We start from the raw sequence: 22,822 nt of genomic DNA on the forward strand, positions 1-22,822 counted from the left end.
CCCCTGGAGACGTATAGGCAGAAAGGGTTACATCACCCAGCCATGCACTCAGGAAGGAACTGGGGGAGGATTTGGGGTCAAACATCGGTCAGCTACTCAGTATCACCTGGGTGGGATTTATTCTGGCTGGAAAATATACTGTATAAATTTATGTGAACATAACCATATTTATTATTTCAACTGATATACAGAGAAGAGAAGATTTCTGCCCTCCCTCCCCAAGTCTAGGAGTACAGCGGAGGAATCCTGCATTGGATGTTGGGATCTTGCGGAGTGATCCAGAGGTTTTTAGACCTTGATCTAGCCCATACGGGTTTTCTACATTCAAGGTGTTTATTGCCCCGACCCATTGTGTCCTGAGTATTTCAAGGACCGGTGGTATCTGGCGGGGCTGGTGGTCGTCAATAGGACGATTAAATTATGGTCGGTTCAGTTTTAAATTCGGAATTTTAGGATGTGTAAATTTCTTTAATACCGTTAAATTTGGAGTAATAAAGTCGCGGCATTTAGTAAATAAATGCCGTGGCCAATTCTAAATCCGATTTGCCTCCGTGTCATTTTTTCGGTGCTTTGAACGGTTAATACACAGTGCCGTAATGATAATTTGAAGTGCATGGGTCATGTCATGTAGATAACACAACATTTGTCACAACCAAAGAGGGTAGAAAAATTGTATTTGTTAAGGGTTCTTTCTCAATCGAATTGGGGTGGCTTTTAAACATATTGAAACATAGAATATAATGGTAACTAAAAGCCGTGTGGCCTATCTAGTACTTTGGCTATTGCTTTTGTCTTATGTTCTATATCAAACGAACCAAACAATAATGGGGCGCAGATGCATATAAGGGAAAAAACAAACAAAACCAACAGTGTAGAGTGTAAAACCAATGGTATGTGCGAATTAAATGTTGCACTCACAAAGAAAATGGATGATTCAGACCCCTCTAAGTTGAATGCAAAGTGTCTTTAATATTCTTCGTTGATTCTAAAAGATAAACTTAAAATAGTGCAGTATCCGAGAAAATGGTTAAAATCGCCAGTAGAAGATACACTCACATTTAGTTTGTGCACCCAGAGTGCTTGAAGAGTGTCAATAAAAAGTCCACCGGTTTTGAAATGTAGAGTAGTCCAAGAAATATCCTTCTAAACGCGTTTCGCCGACTTGGCTTCTTCAGTAGAAGTGTAATCGATCAAATTATTTGAATAATCAACGAAGAATATTAAAGACACTTTGCATTCAACTTAGAATGGTCTGAATCATCCATTTTCTTTGTGAGTGCAACATTTAATTCGCACATACTATTGGTTTTACACTCTACACTATTGGTTTTGTTTGTTTTTTTCTCTTATATGCATCTGCGCCCCATTATTGTTTGGTTCGTTTGAATTTCTACACCCTGAGGAGGAGTGTTCGTTTTTGGGCTGCTGCAGTCTTATTAGGGAAGTATTATTTGTATTACTTGTTTATTTTACACACAGCACGTGATTTTAGGTCTATTCACGTTCTTCATATATGTTCTATATCATACATACATTCCCTACCAGGCATTTCTCAGATCCAAAAATCAACTTCCCTTATGTTGTCTAACCTTCTTATACAGGGGCATAAGTAAAAACCACAGGGCCCTAGAGCAAAATTTCCCCCGGGGCCCCCAACTTCACCAAGCAAGTGAGCACCACCTTTGCTCCAAACAGCTTGTAAGTGCCTTTTCCCCAAGCACCTTATCATCCTAACCCCCAAACAGCCTGTTTGTGCCATCTTTGCCCCAGCTTATCAGTGCCCCCAAACAGCTTATCTGTACTATCTTTGCCCCAAACAACTGGTCTGTGCCATTAACACGTGCGGTCCAGGTCAGATGGGCCCTTTCTAAAAAATTATGAACTGGCAAGAGGAGACAGGAACACATGGTCGTAGAGGTCACCCCGGGCCCGTAGAGGCGCGGGCCCAGTCGCACTTGTGACTGCTGCGACCCCTGTAGTTTTGCCACTGTCTTTATTCATTTAAGTATTTCTATCACATCCACCTCTGTCTTCTTTCCTCTTAGTTATACATGTTTAAATCCATTGGTCTTTCCTGATAATATTTATTACAAATATATTATATATAACATACGATAACGCCTACAAAAACTGATTATGTACTGTAGGGGACAGCTCACACATGGGGCGGCAATGACAGTATTCACACAGGTTTCAAAAGTCAAGCGTGTTTATTTAGATCATGTAGGCACAGAGCCAGGGCCGGCCCGACAATGGAGCCTTGTGGGGCAACCGCTCCAGGCGGCACTTTTGAAGGGACGGCACTTCGCCGCCCCAAGCCCTTTTTTTTTTTTTTTTTTTTTTTTTTTTAAAGAAGCGAAAGAGAGAGAAAGGGGCGACGAGTGGTCAGTACCCGCTCCGCGCCCCTCTCTCCTCTGTGGCGAGTCTCCCTGTTCGGTCTCGGTGCCGGCTTGTAATGCTGAGTGCCGGATGATTTCCGGCACTCAGCATTACAAGCCGGCACCAAGACCAAACAGGGAGACTCGCCGCAGGACTGCTGAAAGGTAAGTACAAGGGGGGGAGGAAGGGATGGAGGGAGAGGAAGGGTAGATAAGGGGGGGCGGCATTTTAAAATTCGCCCCAGGCGGCATTTTGCCTTGGGCCGGCCCTGCACAGAGCCCCTTGCAAATAAAACAAACTCTAAGCCTGTCCGGCTCTAACTAAACATCCGGATACCTCTCTACAAGCCTACGGTCTGGCACAAAGCAAAGTAACAGGTTGTCCATTGGTAAAGCTTCATACCTGGTGGGCTGCAGCGCTGGCCGTAGCTGCTCCCTGCCTCAGTCCCTCCTCCACCCTGCAGTAATGAGTATAGGAAGCCTCACCTGAGGGCTCCTGGGTTTGCTACCGTGCCTGGCTGAGGAAACCAGGTGAGATATATACCCCATCCCCCACTTTCCCATACACTTTACCACAGTACAATATGTACAGTATACTGTGTGCGCATCATAATGTCCATGAATGACATAAATGACCCACATTTTTAAGCCATCACTCTAACCTCTAATCCCTCCATTCCTTCGGCACGCTTACAATTGTTTTTTCTTTCATACTTTTGCTCATCTATTTTATCACCCTCTCTACTTTTTTAACCCATTTAATCTTTCTTATTTTCAGATATCTTCTCTTTGTCACATTTACATCTCTTTATATTTCCTGACATGCATTTTACTTGGAGGATGGTATATACACTGCTCAAAAAATTAAAGAGAACACTAAGATTACACATCCTAGATCTGAATGAATGAACTAATCGTATGACATACTTTCGTCTTTACATAGTTGAATGTGCTGACAACAAAATCACACAAAAATTCTCAATGGAAATCAAATTTATTAACCCATGGAGGTCTGGATATGGAGTCACACTCAAAATCAAAATGGAAAACCACACTACAGACTGATCCAACTTTGATGTAATGTCCTTAAAACAAGTCACAATGAGGCTCAGTAGTGTGTGTGGCCTCCACGTGTCCGTATGACCTCCCTACAACGCCTGGGCATGCTCCTGATGAGGTTGCGGATGGTCTCCTGAGGGATGTCCTCCCAGACCTGGACAAAAGCATCCACCAACTCCTGGACAGTCTGTGGTGCAACATGGCGTTGGTGGATGGAGCGAGACATGATGTCCCAGATGTGCTCAATCGGATTCAGGTCTGGGGAACGGGCGGGCCAGTCCATAGCATCAATGCCTTCCTCTTGCAGGAACTGCTGACACACTCCAGCCACATGAGGTCTAGCATTGTCTTGCATTAGGAGGAACCCAGGGTCAACCGCACCAGCATATGGTCTCACAAGGGGTCTGAGAATCTCATCTCGGTACCTAATGGCAGTCAGGCTACCGCTGGCAAGCACATGGAGGGTTGTGCGGCCCCCCAAAGAAATGCCACCCCACACCATTACTGACCCACCGCCAAACCGGTCATGCTGGAGGATGTTGCAGGAAGCAGAATGTTCTCCACGGCGTCTCCAGACTCTGTCACGTATGTCACATGTGCTCAGTGTGAACCTGCTTTCATCTGTGAAGAGCACAGGGTGCCAGTGGTGAATATGCCAATCCTGGTGTTCTCTGGCAAATGCCAAACGTCCTGCACGGTCTTGGGCTGTAAGCACCCTCGGACCCTCATACCACCCTCATGCAGTCTGTTTCTGACCGTTTGAGTGGACACATGCACATTTGTGGCCTGCTGGAGGTCATTTTGCAGGGCTCTGGCAGTGCTCCTCCTGCTCCTACTTGCACAAAGGCGGAGGCAGCGGTCCTGCTGCTGGGTTGTTGCCCTCCTACGGCCTCCTCCACGTCTCCTGATGTACTGGCCTGTCTCCTGGTAACGCCTCCATGCTCTGGACGCTACGCTGACAGACACAGCAAACCTTCTTGCCACAGCTGGCATTGATGTGCCATCCTGGATGAGCTGCACTACCTGAGCCACTTGTGTGGGTTGTAGACTCCGTCTCATGCTACCACTAGAGTGAAAGCACCGCCAGCATTCAAAAGTGACCAAAATATCAGCCAGGAAGCATAGGAACTGAGAAGTGGTCTGTGGTCACCACCTGCAGAACCACTCCTTTATTGGGGGTGTCTTGCTAATTGCCTATAATCTCCACCTGTTGTCTTTTGTTGATATATTAACCCCTGGTGGGGCAGACAGAATTTTTTTGTGATCTATTAATTATGTCTGTGCATTCTTTAATTTGTGTTTTTTTATTTTTTGATTGCTGTAATATATAATTTGTTGTTTGTATTGTCAATATATTTATATATATATTTATATTGTATTGTGTATTATCTATTCTTTTTTGTCTATATTTATTCAAGCATATATTTTATGCCTATTTTAGTGCTGTCAGTTTTTTTTATATCAGAGGGGCACAGTGGCATAAAGGGGCTATGAGGCATATCAGGAGGCACAGTGGGATATCGGAGATGTAAGGAATATCAGGGGGCATGGTGGCATATAGGGGGTATAAGGCATATCGGGGCACAGTGTCATATCGGGGCATGGTGGCATATTGGGGGTGTAAGGCATATCAGGGGGCATGGTGGCATATAGGGGGCTATAAGGCATATCGGGGCACAGTGGCATATCGAGGGACAGTGGTATATTGGGAGTATAAGGCATATCAGGGGCCATGGTGGCATATAGGGGGGTATAAGGCAAATTGGGGCACAGTGGCATATCAGGGAGGCACACTGGCATATAGGGGGCTATAAGGCATATCGGGGCAGAATGGCATGTTAGTGGCATATAGGAGGTATAAGGCATATATGGGCCAGAGTTGCAAGCTGGGAGTGAGATGTGCATAACTGGGGGGCAGGTTGGCAAATAAAAGAAAATATAAACAAGAGGCATTTTTCTTATAGTTTTTATTAAATATGAAAAAATAGTTTACATGAATTAATATTTACTAGAAAAACTTTTTTGGTATTAAAACTTAGAGAAATAGTGTGTTTGGGTTCCTTTAAAATATAGCTTTATTATTATGTCAATGTTAATGACATCTCAATATAAATTATACGTTTTTATTTTAAATAAACGAAAAAATGTGCATATTGGTTTTTTTTATCCGATTAATCAATTAATCCAAAAATCATAAATTATGAAAATAATCGTTAGTTGCAGCCCTAATATATATATATATATATATATACACTTTTATATATGTCTTTGAACGCTGCTTGATTATCATAGGTTTCCACATATATTACTGTTTTATGTAAGCTGACCTCACAAATGCTATTTTGGCTGAATGGGCACACAGCCCCACAGAGAATATGCATACAATATCACAAGATTTGGTTTGTGGTTGGTGTCATGGGTGGTTCAATGAATCAGGTATCCAAAATGGCTGCTTGCTACCACATTATGTGATACCACCCAGTGATTAGATATTGTGACATCACAGGTGATGCCACATTTTTTTTAATACTTGTTTTATTTTTTATTATTTTACCAAACAAGACTGATGAAATTGTATAGACTACAACTCCCATCACCTTCAGCCAGGCTGATGACAAAGGTGATGGGAGTTGGCAGTGGTGCAAAAAGGTTGCCGCCCTTGTGACACTGTAAGCCTCGGGGTGATTGGGTTTTTTTTTGCGTGCACTGGTGCTGTGCAAATTATGTATATGGGTCTGCGGGGCGGAGCAATTGGAGAGCAGGGTGGGACATTGCTCCATTCCCCATCACAGTGAAACATCCATGCCCTATTTTGACTATCCATTCCAGTGTTTTCATGAAGCCCGCAACAGGTACAGGACATGGACATTTAAAACTCATAAAGCCTCACAACCATAAACTATTGAGAGGAGAATGAGTCCTCCTGTGCTTGTTTGTTTGCTTTGGATTATTGTCCTGCTAGAGAACCCAATTGAGCTTGAGTTTTAGGTCACGAATTGAAGGCCGGACATTCTCCTTCAGGATTATCTGGTAGAGAGCAGAATTCATGATTCCATAATTTATGGCAGCTCACTCAGGTCCTGATGCAGCAATGCAACCCTGGTATGGGGTTCTTATTGTGGAATGGTGTGTTAGCTAACATCAGATGTAACAGGACCCATGTTTTCCACAAAGTTCCACTTTTGACTCAGACCACAGAATATTACCAAAATGTTTTTTAGGCAAATGTGAGAAACCTTTTTGTGGTTTTTGGTCAGCAGTGGTTTTCGCTTTGCAACTCGCCCACCGATGCCATTTTTGCATGGTTTCTTTCTTAGTGTGGAATTACTAACCTTAACCCCTTAAGGACCAGACTGTTTTTTATTGTTGTACCCTCTTTAGTACACCCACACAAGAAGGGCTTTCTTTGAATACAATTTTTGATCAAATCATCTAATTTCCTATAAAAAAAAAAATATAAAACATGGTGAATAAAAGGCCACATTGTTTTCTATTTTCCCATCTGGTCAGTCTGTGCCCGCGTTCTATTTGGGACATCTTTGACCATGGCCAATTAAATTTACGCCATCAAACCATTTTTTAACCATTTTTTTCAGTTCAAACAGTACCACATTTTAATTTTTTTAACAATTTTTATTTATTTATTTTTTAACATTGTTTTATATTTTACTAATTGCATTATAATTAGAAAGCTGGGCTCCATTGACTTTCATGGTTGAATGCAAACTCTTGGAAACTTGTTTATTTTTTAATGGGCGTCACCATCTTGCAAAAGGCAATATTTGTCACAATTGCGCTTGCGACCGCTCTCTGGAGCGGTCACTGTGCCTCCAGGGGTGGGTTTTATCACTGAATGCATCTATATAATTGATTGCTTCCTAAGCTCTTTAAAATCAAGCATCTGCAGCCATATTACATATGGCAGACGTTGACGCCCGGGGGAAGGGGCCACACTGGACCCCTGCTGCAGTTTTCATGGTTGCTAAATGCCTCAAGGCATTACAGCAACATTGTTTCAGCGAAGAAACCGAGCTAAGATAATTTTCTAAGCTAATTTAGTACCATGACGTGCTAGGCACGTTGTTTTTTTAACTGACTGTTTTTCGGGTCTGGGGTTGAGCATCTGAGTATGTCCTCCCCTGTGTAGGTGGTGTGACAGAACCCTCCATCACTGGGGCCCCTGGAGAGGCCTGAGAGCCAGCCTCCTCCCTATCGACTATGGGCCCAGGCCTTGTAGAGACTTCTGTGTGTGAATGCAGGGGTTACTTGTTGGTGTCCCGGCAGGAGGAAGCAACGTTTGGTGGGAGTACGCAGTCAGGGTACAGGTCGGTCCCGTCACATTGGTTGCATGTCTGTGGGACACTTCCTTTGCACCAGGATCTATCTCCAGGAAAGAGAATGGAAGTCAGCTACACAGGGCTGATCCAGAGGAATTGTACCCGCCTGAAGCTCTGGAGGGAGGTTCTCCACTTGGAAATTAAGTACAAGGGGAAAAGCCTCCCAACCTTTGAGGAAAGGTTTTGGCTCCAGCGGAAGTTGCGGATGCCGTTCTTGGGGAAGCAGCCCAAAGAGGAATGGGTGGCTGAGCTGAAGGTGCTGGTCCAGACAGAGCTGAGGTTGGACGATGGATTACTTGTTGGTGTCCCGGCAGGAGGAAGCAACATTTGGCGGGAGTACCCGGTTGGGGTACAGGTCGGTCCCGTCACAGGTGGTACCAGGATAGCCTGGTAAGCTTATGGAAGTTTTTGTTTTGTTATTTATTTATGTTAATTATTTTTGTTTATTTGTGTTCAGTTTTTTGGTAGTCATTGCCCTGTTAACGTACCTAGTTTTGGTTAAGGTTGCTTTGCAATGGCTAGGTTAAATAAATACATTGGCAGTGGCCTTTTTAATCCCACTTTTGGTGCCTTTTCATTATTGGGTAGTTAAATTGGTTGGGGCACCTGGTCCGGACATCGAGAATCAGTCTTTTACATGTTAGTCTGGGTTCTTTTGTGAGCTCCTGGATGAGTTATCAACATGCGATTGGAAACATTTTGGTAGGCAACTCACTCTAGGTCTGTAACAGCCCCGTCAAACATGGCATGTGTGGGGATACAGCCTAGCATGGAGGACTGTGGGTCTGAAGGGACCAGCCTGAGGTAGGTGATTGGACCTCGGGGCCTGGCAGCCAGCCTCTCCTAAGAAAGTTCACCACTGTTCCAAGTTGTCTTCATTTGTAGACAATGGCTCTCACCATTTTTAGCCCTTAACCTTAGAAATTTTTTTAACCATTTTTCTACTTGTAGACGGGGGTGTAAATAGAAGCCTCAGGGCCCCGGTGAGAGAATCTGTTAAGCCCCCCCCCCAAAACCATGATTTTTACACAGCAATTTTTTGTTGCAATGTCCTTAGTCTTCTTTGCTTACTACTTTTTTTTTCTCCCCATGTCTTCTTAGTGAACCTGGCCTCCCAGATCCTATTTTTAGGCACCCCCATAACTCAGATACATACTCACTTACACCCTATACACATACACATGCATTCCTTCACACATACACATCCATGCTCATACACAAATTCTTAGACATTCATGCTCACACACAAACATATCCAGGCTCACACACACTTGTCACACACTTGCACATCGATGCTCAAACACACATACACATCCATGCATGCATACTTATTCACCCCCTTACTTCAACCACAGCTTTCCTTGCAGCTGTGAGCAGCCTCGCATTTAATCACAAGGTCACAGAACCTCTACGTTCCTGTTTCCCTGATCCCCTGCCATTAAGCCACTGCTCCTGATGCACCTACATTAAAGGGTGGAGGTTCTCGGCACACCCTCTCCTCTGATTGGAGGAATGGGGGAGAAGCAGTCCCCATTGCCACTCCTTTCTATTTATAAAAGTATGGTGTCAGTGATATTCTCTGAATGATTCGAATCTCTGTAAGATTCGAATCCCTTTAAGATTTGGCTCTCTGTAAGATTCAAATCTTTGAATGATTCGAATCTTTCAATGATTCGAATCTTTGAAAGATTTGAATCTTTGAACGACTCTCTGAATCTATGAGTCAGGTTCCTCTGTGAATTAATGAGCTGTAACCTGATCCTGGAGTCTGTGTCTGATTGCTCTGCAGATGACTTGCTCTAGGATCAGGTTACAACTGCATGGTTCACAGACTGAACTGCTACAAATGAATCGTTCAGTCTACTGAACCAATTCACCCGGATCACTGAAAAAAATCGGATCAAAAGAATGGACATCACTACAGAGAAAGAGAGGTTCAGAAATGCTGCTCTTTCTCCACACATCTACTCAGAAAGAATATATCTTGGGGCAGCAATTTGCTGTCTCTGTCAAAGTACAGCCTAGGTTCCATGTAAGGGCCAGCTTTGCAGAATGCCAACTGCACAGTGACCAACTGAATATGTTTCAATGAGAATACACCTTAAATCTATAAGTGTATAAACTTTCAATATATTTGTCCGGATAGCACTGCATTCTGATGCACTTAATTTAATCATATATGAATCCCCAGCCTGATGAAATGCATTCATAAAGCTTGCAATCTAAAAGTAACCTGGTTATTCTACCATGCTCATTGTTTGTGCAACTTTTGGCCAATAATGACCGAAATTCAAGAGACTACTCGTTTACAGTAAAAAAAAAATGGATTGCATGTGCATCCACGTACAGGAATCCTACTACATTTTATATAACTGTGATATGGTTTGAAGGGTACTTGCTGAAACAGCCCATGCAGGGATTACAGGAGCATATATCGCATGTCTGACAGCCTGCAGGTGTCTAAAATATAAGCGCTTGTTAAGGGTCTTTATTAATCTGCATTCTATGAAGACCAATGGCCAATTAGGATAAATATTGTAAATGATCAACTGAGATTATGTGGAAAAGGATTTTAGTCAGGCAGCTGGGAATGTTTTTTTGTGCTTGAGTAGCTTGCAGCTGCTTATTGTTATTTGACTGGTGTGCCAGATGACCAGTCCGGGCCTGTCACTATATGACATCTCTTATTCTTCACAAAGATTTATATTTTTAAGTTACATTTCTTACTCCATACCTAGGCATCATTGCCTTTGGGGATGCTTGTGGAAGTAAATGTTGGTTATGGGTTATTTAGTCAGATGTAGTTCAGAAAGTCTACGCCTGTGTCTGTCTATTTCTGTTTAGTCTTTTCTTCGTTATTTAATAAAAGCTGGAATTTTGTGTGGAGAAGGAATGCACCTCAAGGTCATTTGATAATTTTGGTAAGCAATTAAGCAGTTTATAGCCACCATGTCACTACTTCTGTGTACAGATTGCAAAAAAAATGTTTTCAACAACCCTAGGTAATTTTTCTCACTAAAATATCAATGACAAGGTAAAAAAAAAATACTTGAGAGTGTGTATAATATATAATTGCAAAGGTTTATAATAGCAGGTATCATTAGTTACACCACTTAGTGCTCACTTGTACACCAAGAAGCACTAAGAAGTAATTTAGATGGAGTTCTCCTTTTCCTTGAACCACATGTGTTACATAGATCTACCTTACGCCCTTGGGGGGGCTGTGAGCATATATGGGTTCATTGTTTACCCTATAGAGTCTATCCATGGCATTTAGTCCAACATATGTACTTTTATGACAAAAAAGCATACATACTGGGGATTCAGTCACAGTATATGGCCATATATTGCTTAGCTTGCCTCTATATGAAAGTACCACAAGTTTGAAGAATCCCATCTAATTTGTCATGGCTACATTCCTCACCAAGGAAATGAATCACTGAATGGCACTGCTAAGCTCTAAGGTTTCCCGAATCTGGAAATATGGCAGCCCCTGAGCTAAATGACAAAAAGATCCCCTTTTTAATTCATCTCAATAAAACCCCATCCAAAGTTTAAACCAAATAGAGGATTTGAAGAATACGTTCTGCCTATTGGTTACTTTGATGTTTTCCTATAGCCTTACTATGTATTTACTGCTTTTGTGAAACAATAGCAATGTGCATTGTTTTTTATGGGTTTAGGGACCGACCATTGTCCTTAAGGGGTTAAGAAGCTTCCTGAAGAGCAATGGGGCATTTTGGTTGGGCAGGTTTGTTTTTACCTATATTGCAAGGTAAGCAATACAAAATATTACAAAATGTGCAATGTATTCTAGTTCTACTGTAAACTATTGCTAATTTGGGTATTACCCCTTGTAGTTGGATCATTACATTCAAAAGAGGGCGAACAGGACATTTGCCCCAAGGCTTTGTATGCAGCTTGGGTACGATGTACCTTAACTGAGAATACAGGTTCTCCCATTAAGCTGTAAACAGTTGTAGCCCTGTGAAAATTATGCTAAGAGAGCCGTTAATGAAATAATGAGGCATAATGTGATAGATCTATTTTTTCCCAATGCTATTGCTTTATTCATGTCAATTTTCAAATATCCCAAAGCCTTTTGTGTTTAGCATGGCAATGTGATGTCCAACTTTGTAGCATGAAAAGCATCATACCATTCATAGATATAGGTTGGGTGGGCAAACCATATTAAGTAATTTATGCTAAGTAAGAAAACTATGTAACATATTTTTAAGAAGAATTAACAATAAACATTTTGACTTTACTGTCGTATTGTTTTACTGTGTAAATTGTTTATTTACTCATGACATTTTTTACAGTTTCAACCACTGCTAGTGTATTGTGATTGTGCTCATTTTTTTTTTAAAATAAATGCAATAAAAATGCAATGACATAACTACAACTATGGATTTCATTAAGATGTTCAAACGCTAAGGACTGTTACAGAGGCTCACAGCGTTAACAGAAAGTATGTGGCCTTGATGAGAATAAATAATAAAATCATAAAGAAAATAGGTTCCAGAAGCGTAGTCATAGAACAACAAAAGAATGTCAATGGAAGAGGGTGAATTGGTTTATACATATTTAATGGTAACATTGTACTTTTTAATTGTTTACTGGAAGAAGAGTATTGATATGCACAGAGTTTAATGACAAGCCTATGAGCGGCACATATTGTATGCATGTTTACCCTAACCACGCTGTTCTTAAAATGAGGGGATTAAACATATGCCACATATGCCCCCTATAGGCTTGTGGGTGTTAAAGTGGCATTAACGTTCAGTTTTATATTTTTTTGTTAAATAGTGTGCACACTTTTCCAGCCATGTGCTACATACATGGTTGACATTAAAACAGTAATGTCACATCAGGTTCCATAGCACTATTACATTAGGGGGCAGTGGAAATTAACAAGAACATTAAAACTGACACTATACAAAATTGACTAATATTAATACACATTAAATCATTCTGGCACAGAAGACCAAGAAGAGGGTCCTGCTCTCCCCAGCTTACATAAAGCAACTTATATACTTTTGCTTGCCATTCAACATAATTTTGTTGGCAATATTTAGCTTCATTTCACAAAATTAATTTCACGGACACTGAGATGGGGAACAAACTGTGGCAGGACCATTATTATCTGTTCAATTTCCTGTCGTGAAGTCTTCTCCCTTCTCCTAACTCATCCTTACAAACGCAGTGTCATGAAGATCGGGGATCACTCTGTGATGGTCACCCCTGAGAACATTGGAAACTGTCTTGAATGTTTTCCACTTTTGAATAATCTTTCTCACTGTATAATGATGGACTGTAAATTGTTTGGAAATGGTATTATAACCATTGATAGGCAGCAACAACTGCTTTTTTGTTGAATAAATCATGACATTGTGCAATAGGTCACGTGTTGTTGTTCATCTGAGGTTGTATTTACCTAATTTTTAGACTTGGGCACCAGGGGGCTCTTTGTGTTCGTCTTCGTGCTCGTCTTCGGCAAAAAAAAAAACTTCGTATTCCGCGAATATTCGCCTGGTCCTGTCTTCTCTTCGGGCGAATATTCGCGGACATTCTTCGTGTTCGGGTTTTCTTCGTTTTCCCCGGTTAAGGGGTTAAAACGGGGTTAAAGCCGCTCTGGCGCCAGGAGTTTAAATGTCCGTATGAGCAACTCTATTGGTCGTCAGCAGGGGGCTCGTCTGCCATTGGTTGATGGCAGACGAGCCCCCTGCTGGCGACCAATAGGGTCGCTCGTACAGACTGTTATACTCCTGGTGCCGTAATTGTTCGGCAGATCCCGCTGGTCTCCCTGTTCTATCATTTATTAACTGATAGAACAGGGAGACCAGCGGGATCTGCTGGGTAAGTTGCAGCATTGGGATTTTAAAAGTCTGCACGAGCGACTCTGTTGGTCGCTCGTGCAGACTTTTAAAACCCCAATGCTAGAACTTACCCGGCACATCCCACTGGTCTCCCTCCCTGTTCAATTAATTAAATGTCCGTACGAGCGAACAATAAAGTCGCCCGTACGGACATTTAACTATCTGTACAGGGAGGGAGACCAGTGGCATCGGCAGGGTAAATTGCAGCATTGGGGGTTTAAAATCCCAATGCTGCAACTTGCCCTGCCGGTGCCACTGGTCTTTAACTAATTGAACAGGGAGGGAGACCGATGCCACTGGTCTCCCTCCCTGTTCAATTAGTTAGTCTGTGCCGGGTTAAATGTCCGTACGAGCGACCAATAAAGTCGCTCGTACGGACATTTAACTAATTGAACAGGGAGGGAGACCAGTGGCATCGGCACTGCCGATGCCACTGGTCTCCCTCCCTGTTCAATTAGTTAGGGGTTAACTTTTTTAAAGGGTTAAGGGGCCGTGCAAGTGAGCCTATTGGTCGCTTGCACGGCCCTTTAACCTATGGATTTCCGCTCCCGTTAACCCCTTCGATGCTGCGTTAGATAACGCAGCATCGAAGGGGTTAACGGGAGCGGAAATCCATAGGTTCACTGTCAGGGGCTACAAAGACCGTGCGAGTGAGCCTATTGGTCACCTGCAGGGTCTTTCTCTGGCATCAACCAATTGGTTGATGCCAGAGGAGGTCCCTGTAGGCGACCAATAGGCTCATTCGCACTGCCCTGTAACCCGTGACGGCGAACCTGCGGATTTCCACTTCCAGGAACTGCCGCGATGCCGCGAAGCCAAGACAAGGTAAGATGAAGGGGGGGAATGGTAGACGAAGACAATCACGAAGATCTTCGTGGTGTGTGTCTTCGTCTTCACCTACGTTTTACTGCCGCCGTCTTCTCTTCGGCGTGTCTTCGGAACGAACACGAAAACGCACTCTTCGTGTTCGTTTCCATGTTCGCCCGAAGACGAATGCACAAGTCTACTAATTTTTAGACCTGCTAGAAACAGATGATTGTTATTATGTCTTTATATGTAAAAACCATAGAATTCAGAGAGGGTATACTTTTTCCCACAACTGTATATGCTTCATCTCTGGCTTATGTCATTTGTTAGGTATATGTGGGTGTGTATACACTGATCATCTATAACATTATGACCACTTGCCTAATATTGTGTAGGTCCCCCTTTTGCAGCCAAAACAGACCAAACCCGTCAAGGCATGTACTCCACTGGACCTCTGAATGTGTAATGTGGTATCTGACATGAAGACATTAGAACCTTGAACTTGTTGTGTTCCTCAGACCATTCCTGATGCATCTTTGCTTTTTGGCTAGGTGTATTATCTTGCTGAAAGAGGCCAATTAGAGCTATTGTAAAATAATGAGTCATTCTTGGCTTGGGCCCTCCCTGTGATGGCAGATTGGGCTGCAGGGTTTAATCCCAGGAAACATAGAAACATAGAACCTACACCTGTTGGCTACTCCCCCAAAACTAAAGGGCCCTCTTCATTGGAAAGCCCTAGGGGTGCAGTAGCAAGTCCTTCCGGTGCAATGGCAAGTCCATGGAGTGTAATGGCAAGTAAATTTGTGAATTTTGTGATATAATCTGCACCATAATGACTAGGTCCAGCTAAATTATTCTGATTTTGTGGGTTGGGCAGAGTGGGTGGGGCTTTGGGCAGTAGGTGTGGTACATTTTCAAGTAATAACTGTATGTGTAACATTCTTTTAAAATGTTGCAAATACTTTAATACTATTTCTTCTTTCTGACGCTACCTGGTACATTAAACAGCCCTTTTAATCGATTCAGTATTTCACATTCAGACATGTGTTTAGTTTATTGTGTATCTGTTCAAGTTTATATTGTCAATAAACATTGAAATGTGTCTCCTTTAACAACCAATGATGCAGGTCATTAAATAAGATTAAACAGTTGCTGTAATTCCTTGATGTCAAGGTATTCAGCAACACCGAAAACTGCAGAAGAAGCCCCACTTGGCCCCTCCCTGGGGCGTCAACATCCACCATTTACAATATGGCATCGGTCCCCCAATTTAAAAGCGCTAAGCAGGCAATCAATGTTCACCTCCTGTGTTGCAGAAATGCCTTGATAACAAGGCATTCAGCGACACCAAAAACACACCCCAAGGCACAGTGTTACACTCTGGAGGGCGGCCACTGCAAGAGATTGGTAGTGTCTATTAAAAATTAAATGTGTTTCCTGAGAACTCCATGCAAGTCAATGAAGACCAGCTTTCTAATCACAATGTGATTAGTAAAATATAAAAAAAGAATAGTTAAAAAAATAAAAAGTGTATTTGATGAGCACATGCCAAAATTAGTGCTGTACCTTCCCAAAATTCCTGCCACTAGCATTTCAAATAACCACTGAGTGTCTAGTTTAGAAAAAAAGTATCCTTTCATAGGGTAAATTGAATTGTCCAGGCCCAAATAGGACATGGATGCAGGAAGACCAGATGTACAAATTACAAACTAAAATATACACACCTGCCAAATGTGGCATTGTAGCCCCCAAATAACCTGACAAACCCGTGCATAGGTATGCATGGGTAGGCAATTTACTGGGGAGATGTTGTTGGACATAATTTGGTTGTCATTGTGAAGTGACATATATACAAAGGATGACAGTAAATTGAGAACATTACCAGCATTTGAAATACCTTGGGGTGTCTAATTTTCAAAATATGGTGTGATGGGGTGAATTAAATTGCCCCCTTCAAAGATGTCCCAAATAGGACATGAGGGCAGGATTACCAGATTTGGGGAAAAAATGGTTTGAAATAGCAAAAAAAACCCATAAAAAAACATTTAAAGATTGTGTATTTCTAAACTCAGGACAAATAGTACAATCCAGTTAGGTTTTTTCATTAGCCTAACATACATATACTGGTATATTTTCTCTACACATGTTTAATTCTTTTTTCCTTATCTCCTTTAGGCATTGTTATAGTCATTGTATCTATATTGTAATTCAAAGTTGTGTTTTAAAGGGAACACATTTCAATGTTTATTTACAATGAAAGTTGGGTTAACCCCTACTGAGCCCCTGACGGGCAATCTCTTCCCTTATCCTTTTAGATTACAATGTAGGGTGGACTTTCAGTCGTAATTTACATCTCCAGGTCTAATATGCCCACAGCAGTTGTGACGACAGCGCCACGGTTTATGGAAGCGGGGGTATGATTAGCTCTTGCAAAGGCAAGGGGCTCCTCTCCCTCTCTGTCCATAGACTTAGCATGTGGTGCTGAAAGGACAGCTCCACGTTGCCAGCGTCTCGCTACGGCTGTATATTAGTAAAAAGAAGCACAAATTGCTGGAACCCGAGCTGCCTCTTTTTCTGATGGTATCACCTTACACCATGGGCTCCCTCTTCTCCTGGACCATCGGTGCTTTAGCCAGAATCTCGATCTCAGTGTTATAATGAACATATCGTGACCATATTACGTGATAGGTTTAATGCCTTTAGTACATAGTAACTCCTACAAAGTATGAAAATTACAGCTTTTCCACACTTTTTCATAGCAGTTCCCCGGCGCCCAAGCTCCCGATTTAAGTGCAGAAAAACACCCAACGTCCAATTCTTATTAAGTCCTAACAGCCAGCATCCGTCGCATTACCCAGCAGCTGCAATCGCCCGACATCCATGAGAGTACCAGCTCACGATCCATAGCACGATTACACAGAATCCATCATCTACACTCATCGTCGTATTCTTGAAGCCTTCATCCTTTACTATACCCATTCATCTCCCAGTAGAATGGCTCGTAATAATAGGATTCGGTAAACTAAGCGGTAAGCACAACTCCCAATACTCTGAAGAAGGATCACATCATTCCCAGCCTGACAGTCCGCTTCAATTCTCAGGCTCATGCACATTTCGGATTCCAATCATAAGAATGCGAAGATTATGATCAGGAGTCGTCTGTGATCAACTCACTCTTTTTAAAAGCGCTCTAAGAAGCACATGGTTATAGGACAATGACTGGCGATCAACGGGTTATTTTCAAGAGGACTATACGCTCTGAGACTTTTTTTCCACCAAAGAGGGGGCGTTTATTAAGCTCTCTTTAGAGCGTTCCCAAGAGAGTTCACATCATTCGTCCTGGTCAGCTTGAAGGACTTTGGGAAAAGGAAGCCCTGGACCTAATGTTTGAGAAGTCATCGAGTACTACCCCGACCTGTCTCTGGATCTGCAGCAGGTAGCAGCCGAACCGTGTTAAGAACCAGTATCCCCTTTGACTCTCAGTGCTAAAGACCATCACAGAAGACACCCCTGACATGGATAATTACTCCATGCTGGTATTTAATGACTCGTGCATTGAGGGGACATCCTACATCTGCAGGAATCACTCAGAGTATTTTAGGGATCCTCCAAGACCTCCTCAGCTGGTGGACGCCTGGCTAGTACCTCTGTTCTTTGCTATACTAATGCTGGTGGGGCTGGCTGGAAACTCTTTGGTTATCTACGTGATCTCCAAGCATAAGCAAATGAGAACAGTTACCAACTTCTATATAGGTAAGAGAAAGGATTTTTAGAAGGACACTATGCTTGCTTGTTTAATTTCTTTAATTCTTCTGCATCACTGCCCTTCTTTATCTGCCCTCCTCTCTTGCCTGACATCACTTTCCTATGCTTTTGAGACATTTCCGCTTGAAGTCTCAACGAGGCACACACTAACACGGACTAACTAACATCTTTAGAATTGATATATCTGCATGACTTCTGAATGACTTTTATATATTTTTCAATATTGCCTTTACCAAGCCAGAGACTATTACTGTATGTATGTGCATCCATGTAATGGTAGTTTCTCACAGAGAAGTCATAGAGCAGGAGAGAAGTGTCTATATAGAAAATATGGCTGGGTGAGGAGGAAGGAATGGTGGGAGTTGGAAAATAATTTGAAAGCAGTTGAGCAAACCTAAATATTCTAACATATACTTCTGCATTGTGCTGCAGGTGATCAGATTGTTATAGTTTCACCTGTAAAGGGTTTTTTTTAATTATATTCTTAACTACTGCATGAGTAACATAATTTCTATTATTGGTGGATGCCCAAACTCATCCCTCCAAAAAATATTCCATCATGTAAAATATTGTCTCATTCATATTTTTGCACAGAACATTTGCAAAATGGTATGTGAAACAAAAGCAGACATTTCTAGGCAGTTGTCATGCCAACTTAAGGTTTCAGTATTGTTTTTAAGTAATTAAACCTCTAGGGGAGAGAATAAAATGATGGTTAGCATGCTGCATCTTTAAATAAAACCTTTAATGAATGATTTTATGGCTTTCTGCCAAGAAATCCCAATCATTGGCAAGCTCAAGCCATTTTATGCACTTTAATGCATGTGATAACAATGTCCTTTAAATTAACATTTCCTGCATGCAAATACGGTAAATAGTGTGAATACGCAGAAATCACTTTATGAATCTGTGTGAATGCGCGGGATACTCACCACCAAGCAGCCAAGCTAATGGGAAATGCTGCAGCCAAGGGGGGCATTTGGCTGCAGCCCTCGGAGTTTTTTTAAATTGATTAAGAATGATTATTAAAGTACTTCCAAAGCACTTTAATATGAATTTTTCCTTAGTGGGGATGTATGAGGCATTAGTGACTGCATGACTGTGCTGCTTCACCTGTTACTAAATATAGGTCTCATGAAATGTAAATAAAATGTATCACAACTGAAACATATAGAGACATGTCTGACTGATTAATTTAGGGGTGTTATATTTTTCATGTATTATACCTTGTGCTGAATTCCAGTGGTTTCTTCTGCATAATAAGTAGTAATCAGCTTGTTATTCACTATGCAGAGTTACTGCTTCAACAAAATGTAACTTAATTGTGTACATGAAAAGCTGGATTAGTAATAATCAAATATCTATAGCAAAATTAAGAGTGTTTTGTTTCAAGAAGGTGTCTCGCCTTCTCAGCTTGTTCTAGTGATGTATAAATATAAACGTTTAGGGGCTCTAAGACACCTGACCATCGTACACCAGTGTTGTGAAAAAGTATTTGGCCCTGTCTATTTCTTTTATTTTTGCCATTTTTGAATGTTTCAGATGATGCAACCACTTGTAATATAACGGAAAGGCAATGTCAGTAACCATAAAGGGCAGCTTTTAAATGATCATTTACTTTATTGAAGGTAAAGCGTTAATCAAAACCTATACAGATTCACACAAAGGGGGAGCCAATTCCATATTGATGCCCATGATTTCAGAATGGGATGTGCAACAAAGCGATGGTCTGGTGTTCAGACAAACACAGATATATTTTCAATGTCAAAACACTTTTGTTAATGCTAAACTTAATACAAAATTAAGTTTGCTTCCCTATGTGCTTTTGACATGACATCACAAATGGCATCACCAATGACATAATGATGACATCATAGTGATTGCATTACAAATGATATACTCAATAGCACTGAAAGATGATGTTGAATGTTGAATTATGTGATTATTTACTTCTAGCATGTCGGTGTGCTGCTGAACTCCCAGGAGAGCATTATTATGACAGAGGGCTATCAGGAGCACTGTTCTGATATTAGATTACACGGATTATTATGTTAAATTAAACCCATTTTTTTTTACCATTGACTGGTTATTGTGCATCATTACAAACATGAGGGTACCTATGTAGGTTGATGCGCTGCCATTCTCTGAGGTGTTGTGAAGTACAATTTTAAAACTGAATGTGCATTTACATCATTGGTACACTATCAGTGCTCCGGATTGAACAGAAGTGCTACAATAGCTTTAAATAAGTGTAAAGGTAGTGTTGCCAGATGATGTGTGGTACTAGGTGAGAGTACTTGTGCTGGATCTTTGATGTTACTAGTGGTGCCACTGATAAGGTGATTTGTGATAAAATGTATTGTGTTATTTATGCTGTCACCAGTAATGCCATTTGTAAGACAATTGATTATGTTATTTATGGTCTCATCTCTATGCCTACATGATGCCATGTCTTATATCATTAGCAAGCTTAGTTTAAAAAACATTTTGTATTTCCTAGCTTTTTTCCATGAAAGCGAGAAACTCCGTTTCTTGTTTTTTTGCCATTTAATTTCCCTTAGTTTTTTTTTTGTTTTGTTTTTTAAGATATACGTAGACTAAAATTATAAGTCCAATCTAATTGCATGTAAGAAATGTAGGGAGGTTTCCCATCACTAAGGTGCAAAGTAAGTGGGTTGGACACATGACATCTTTTAAAATATCAATTTTGACAATAAATGAACACTTCATACACTACACATATGCGATGACACACGTATCCTGGAACTTGTTAAGCCCTGCCATGTGCTGTGCTCTAACCAAAACTGATCATCACATACATTGAAATAAAGACTGCCCATCACATATGCTGTGGTATGTACACATATACTTTTACACACACATCCATCCATATATACAATTCCATACCATATACATTTATACACTTCTAATAACTCATGACTTACCTTTGTTAAATCTTGTCTGGGAATCCTCTTCAACCACCTATGCCCTCATCTTTCGCCTCACCTCCTACTAGCCCCTGTCAGCCACCTCACCCCAAGGTCTGCTCATTTTAGCCACCCCATGTGAACTCCTTTAGCCCCATTCCACCCCCTCAGTCTCCCATCTCCACTCTTTAGCCACCTCAGCCCCTATGTCTCCACCCTCACTTGCCTTCTTTAGCCCCATTCTGCCTCCTGACCGCCAGCTGCACCTCAGGCTTCAACTGCCCCATTCAACCACCTCAGCCCCCATATGCCTGCTTAAGCCACCTCAACTTCCCCTCCCCCTCTCATCTGCCCTCTGACCCCTCACCGACAACTACCATCTTCAGCCCACCACTTGCACCAGAAACATCTAGGGAATTAAGTGATATTAAGAGGGTAGGTTATGGGGCTGATGTTGCTGAAGGTTGGTGAGGGAGCAGATAGGGGGCTGAGGCAACTGAAAGGGCAGTTGAGGAGATGAGAGGGAGGTAGAGGGGATGAGGTAGCTTGTCCTCTCCACAAATTGTAAGTAGGTCAGATTAAAAAAACAAACAAACCCTGCAGTGCCAGAGTAGTAATTTCAGCTCTCTGGTACTGTGTGTGTTAATGGATGGAATTCCGAGCCAATTTTAAGTCTGAGCCAAATCTGAGCAGCCTCTAGGATGCATGCACAGCTAACATGTTAACTGAAGTAAAAACCTTTTTTTTTTCGAGCTTAAACTACAGCTCAGATTCACTAGCTTAAAAAAGCAATTAGTGCTCAACCTAGTCCTTCTATGTGGTGATTTTGGTGACAATCTGTCCACAGTGTGGTTGCCATGCTTTCAATAACACTGGGAACAGAATGTTAGGGACTGCTTGGGTGAAGATGATTTGATTGTGGTAAAGCATCAATTAAATTGTTAGAGGCGCACACCTGGCAAAAAAAAAAAAACATATCTGGGTATCCCTATTTGTTGTGTGATTTGTGTGACTTTTTTTTTACCTCCTGAGGAAGCCGGTACAGGCGAAGTGCGTTGAGGTTTTGCACATTGAGAAAAGGACTCTTATCTGAACTTTTAATTTTTTATATATATTTATATATTTGTTTTTTATTTATTGTCCATACCTACATTTATATAACAGTTTTTTTAACCATTTAAGGGCTAGTCCCACAATAAATTTACCAGTACATAATTATTTTCCATCTATGGCATTAGCACTTTATTAAGGGTATATCCCTCATTCCTGTTTTTTTGGCAAGCCTATGAGAATTTGTATTTTTGGGACTTAACCCTTTCTGTTCTCTTACTGGACGGGCACTTTTACTCAACCAAGTTTTGTGCTTGGAGACCAAATAGCAACACCAATTAACAACACCTGAGGATTATCCAGATATCCTGGGAGACGCCGGTTTTACATCTTCACTGAAAGCGCATAAGCAATTTTATCATTTAATTACACATCAGAGAGAAAGTATTGCACAATTTTTTTCTCTTTTCGTTTTGTCATTTTCTACTCAGATTCCAAGTAACTGAGAAGAGCAAGAATATCACTCTACTGGGAGTGCTATAATTACCATACTAACTAGATTGATCGGTTACTACAGGCTATACTATTATTGTTGTTTTTTGTTTTTGTTTCCTATATAC

At 41.5% G+C, this 22,822-nt stretch overlaps 1 protein-coding gene and 1 long non-coding RNA gene across 2 annotated transcripts in view; one reads left to right on the forward strand and one right to left on the reverse strand.

Moving 5' to 3' along the window:
* The window catches only part of LOC128492133 (uncharacterized), a 137,398-nt gene extending 124,153 nt beyond the window's left edge, over positions 1 to 13,245 (reverse strand). The window contains exon 1 of the long non-coding RNA XR_008354065.1: positions 13,212 to 13,245. This is a non-coding gene — a long non-coding RNA (uncharacterized LOC128492133). The remainder of the gene's footprint in view (positions 1 to 13,211) is intronic.
* A 3,810-nt stretch (positions 13,246 to 17,055) lies between these two features.
* Positions 17,056 to 22,822, forward strand: part of KISS1R (KISS1 receptor) — a 71,906-nt gene continuing 66,139 nt past the window's right edge. The window contains exons 1-2 of the mRNA XM_053468507.1: positions 17,056 to 17,083; positions 17,944 to 18,213. Coding sequence (XP_053324482.1) covers positions 17,056 to 17,083; positions 17,944 to 18,213 — 298 coding nt within the window. The remainder of the gene's footprint in view (positions 17,084 to 17,943; positions 18,214 to 22,822) is intronic.

Source organism: Spea bombifrons, chromosome 1, assembly GCF_027358695.1.
Source record: "Spea bombifrons isolate aSpeBom1 chromosome 1, aSpeBom1.2.pri, whole genome shotgun sequence".
Lineage (NCBI taxonomy): Eukaryota > Metazoa > Chordata > Amphibia > Anura > Pelobatidae > Spea > Spea bombifrons.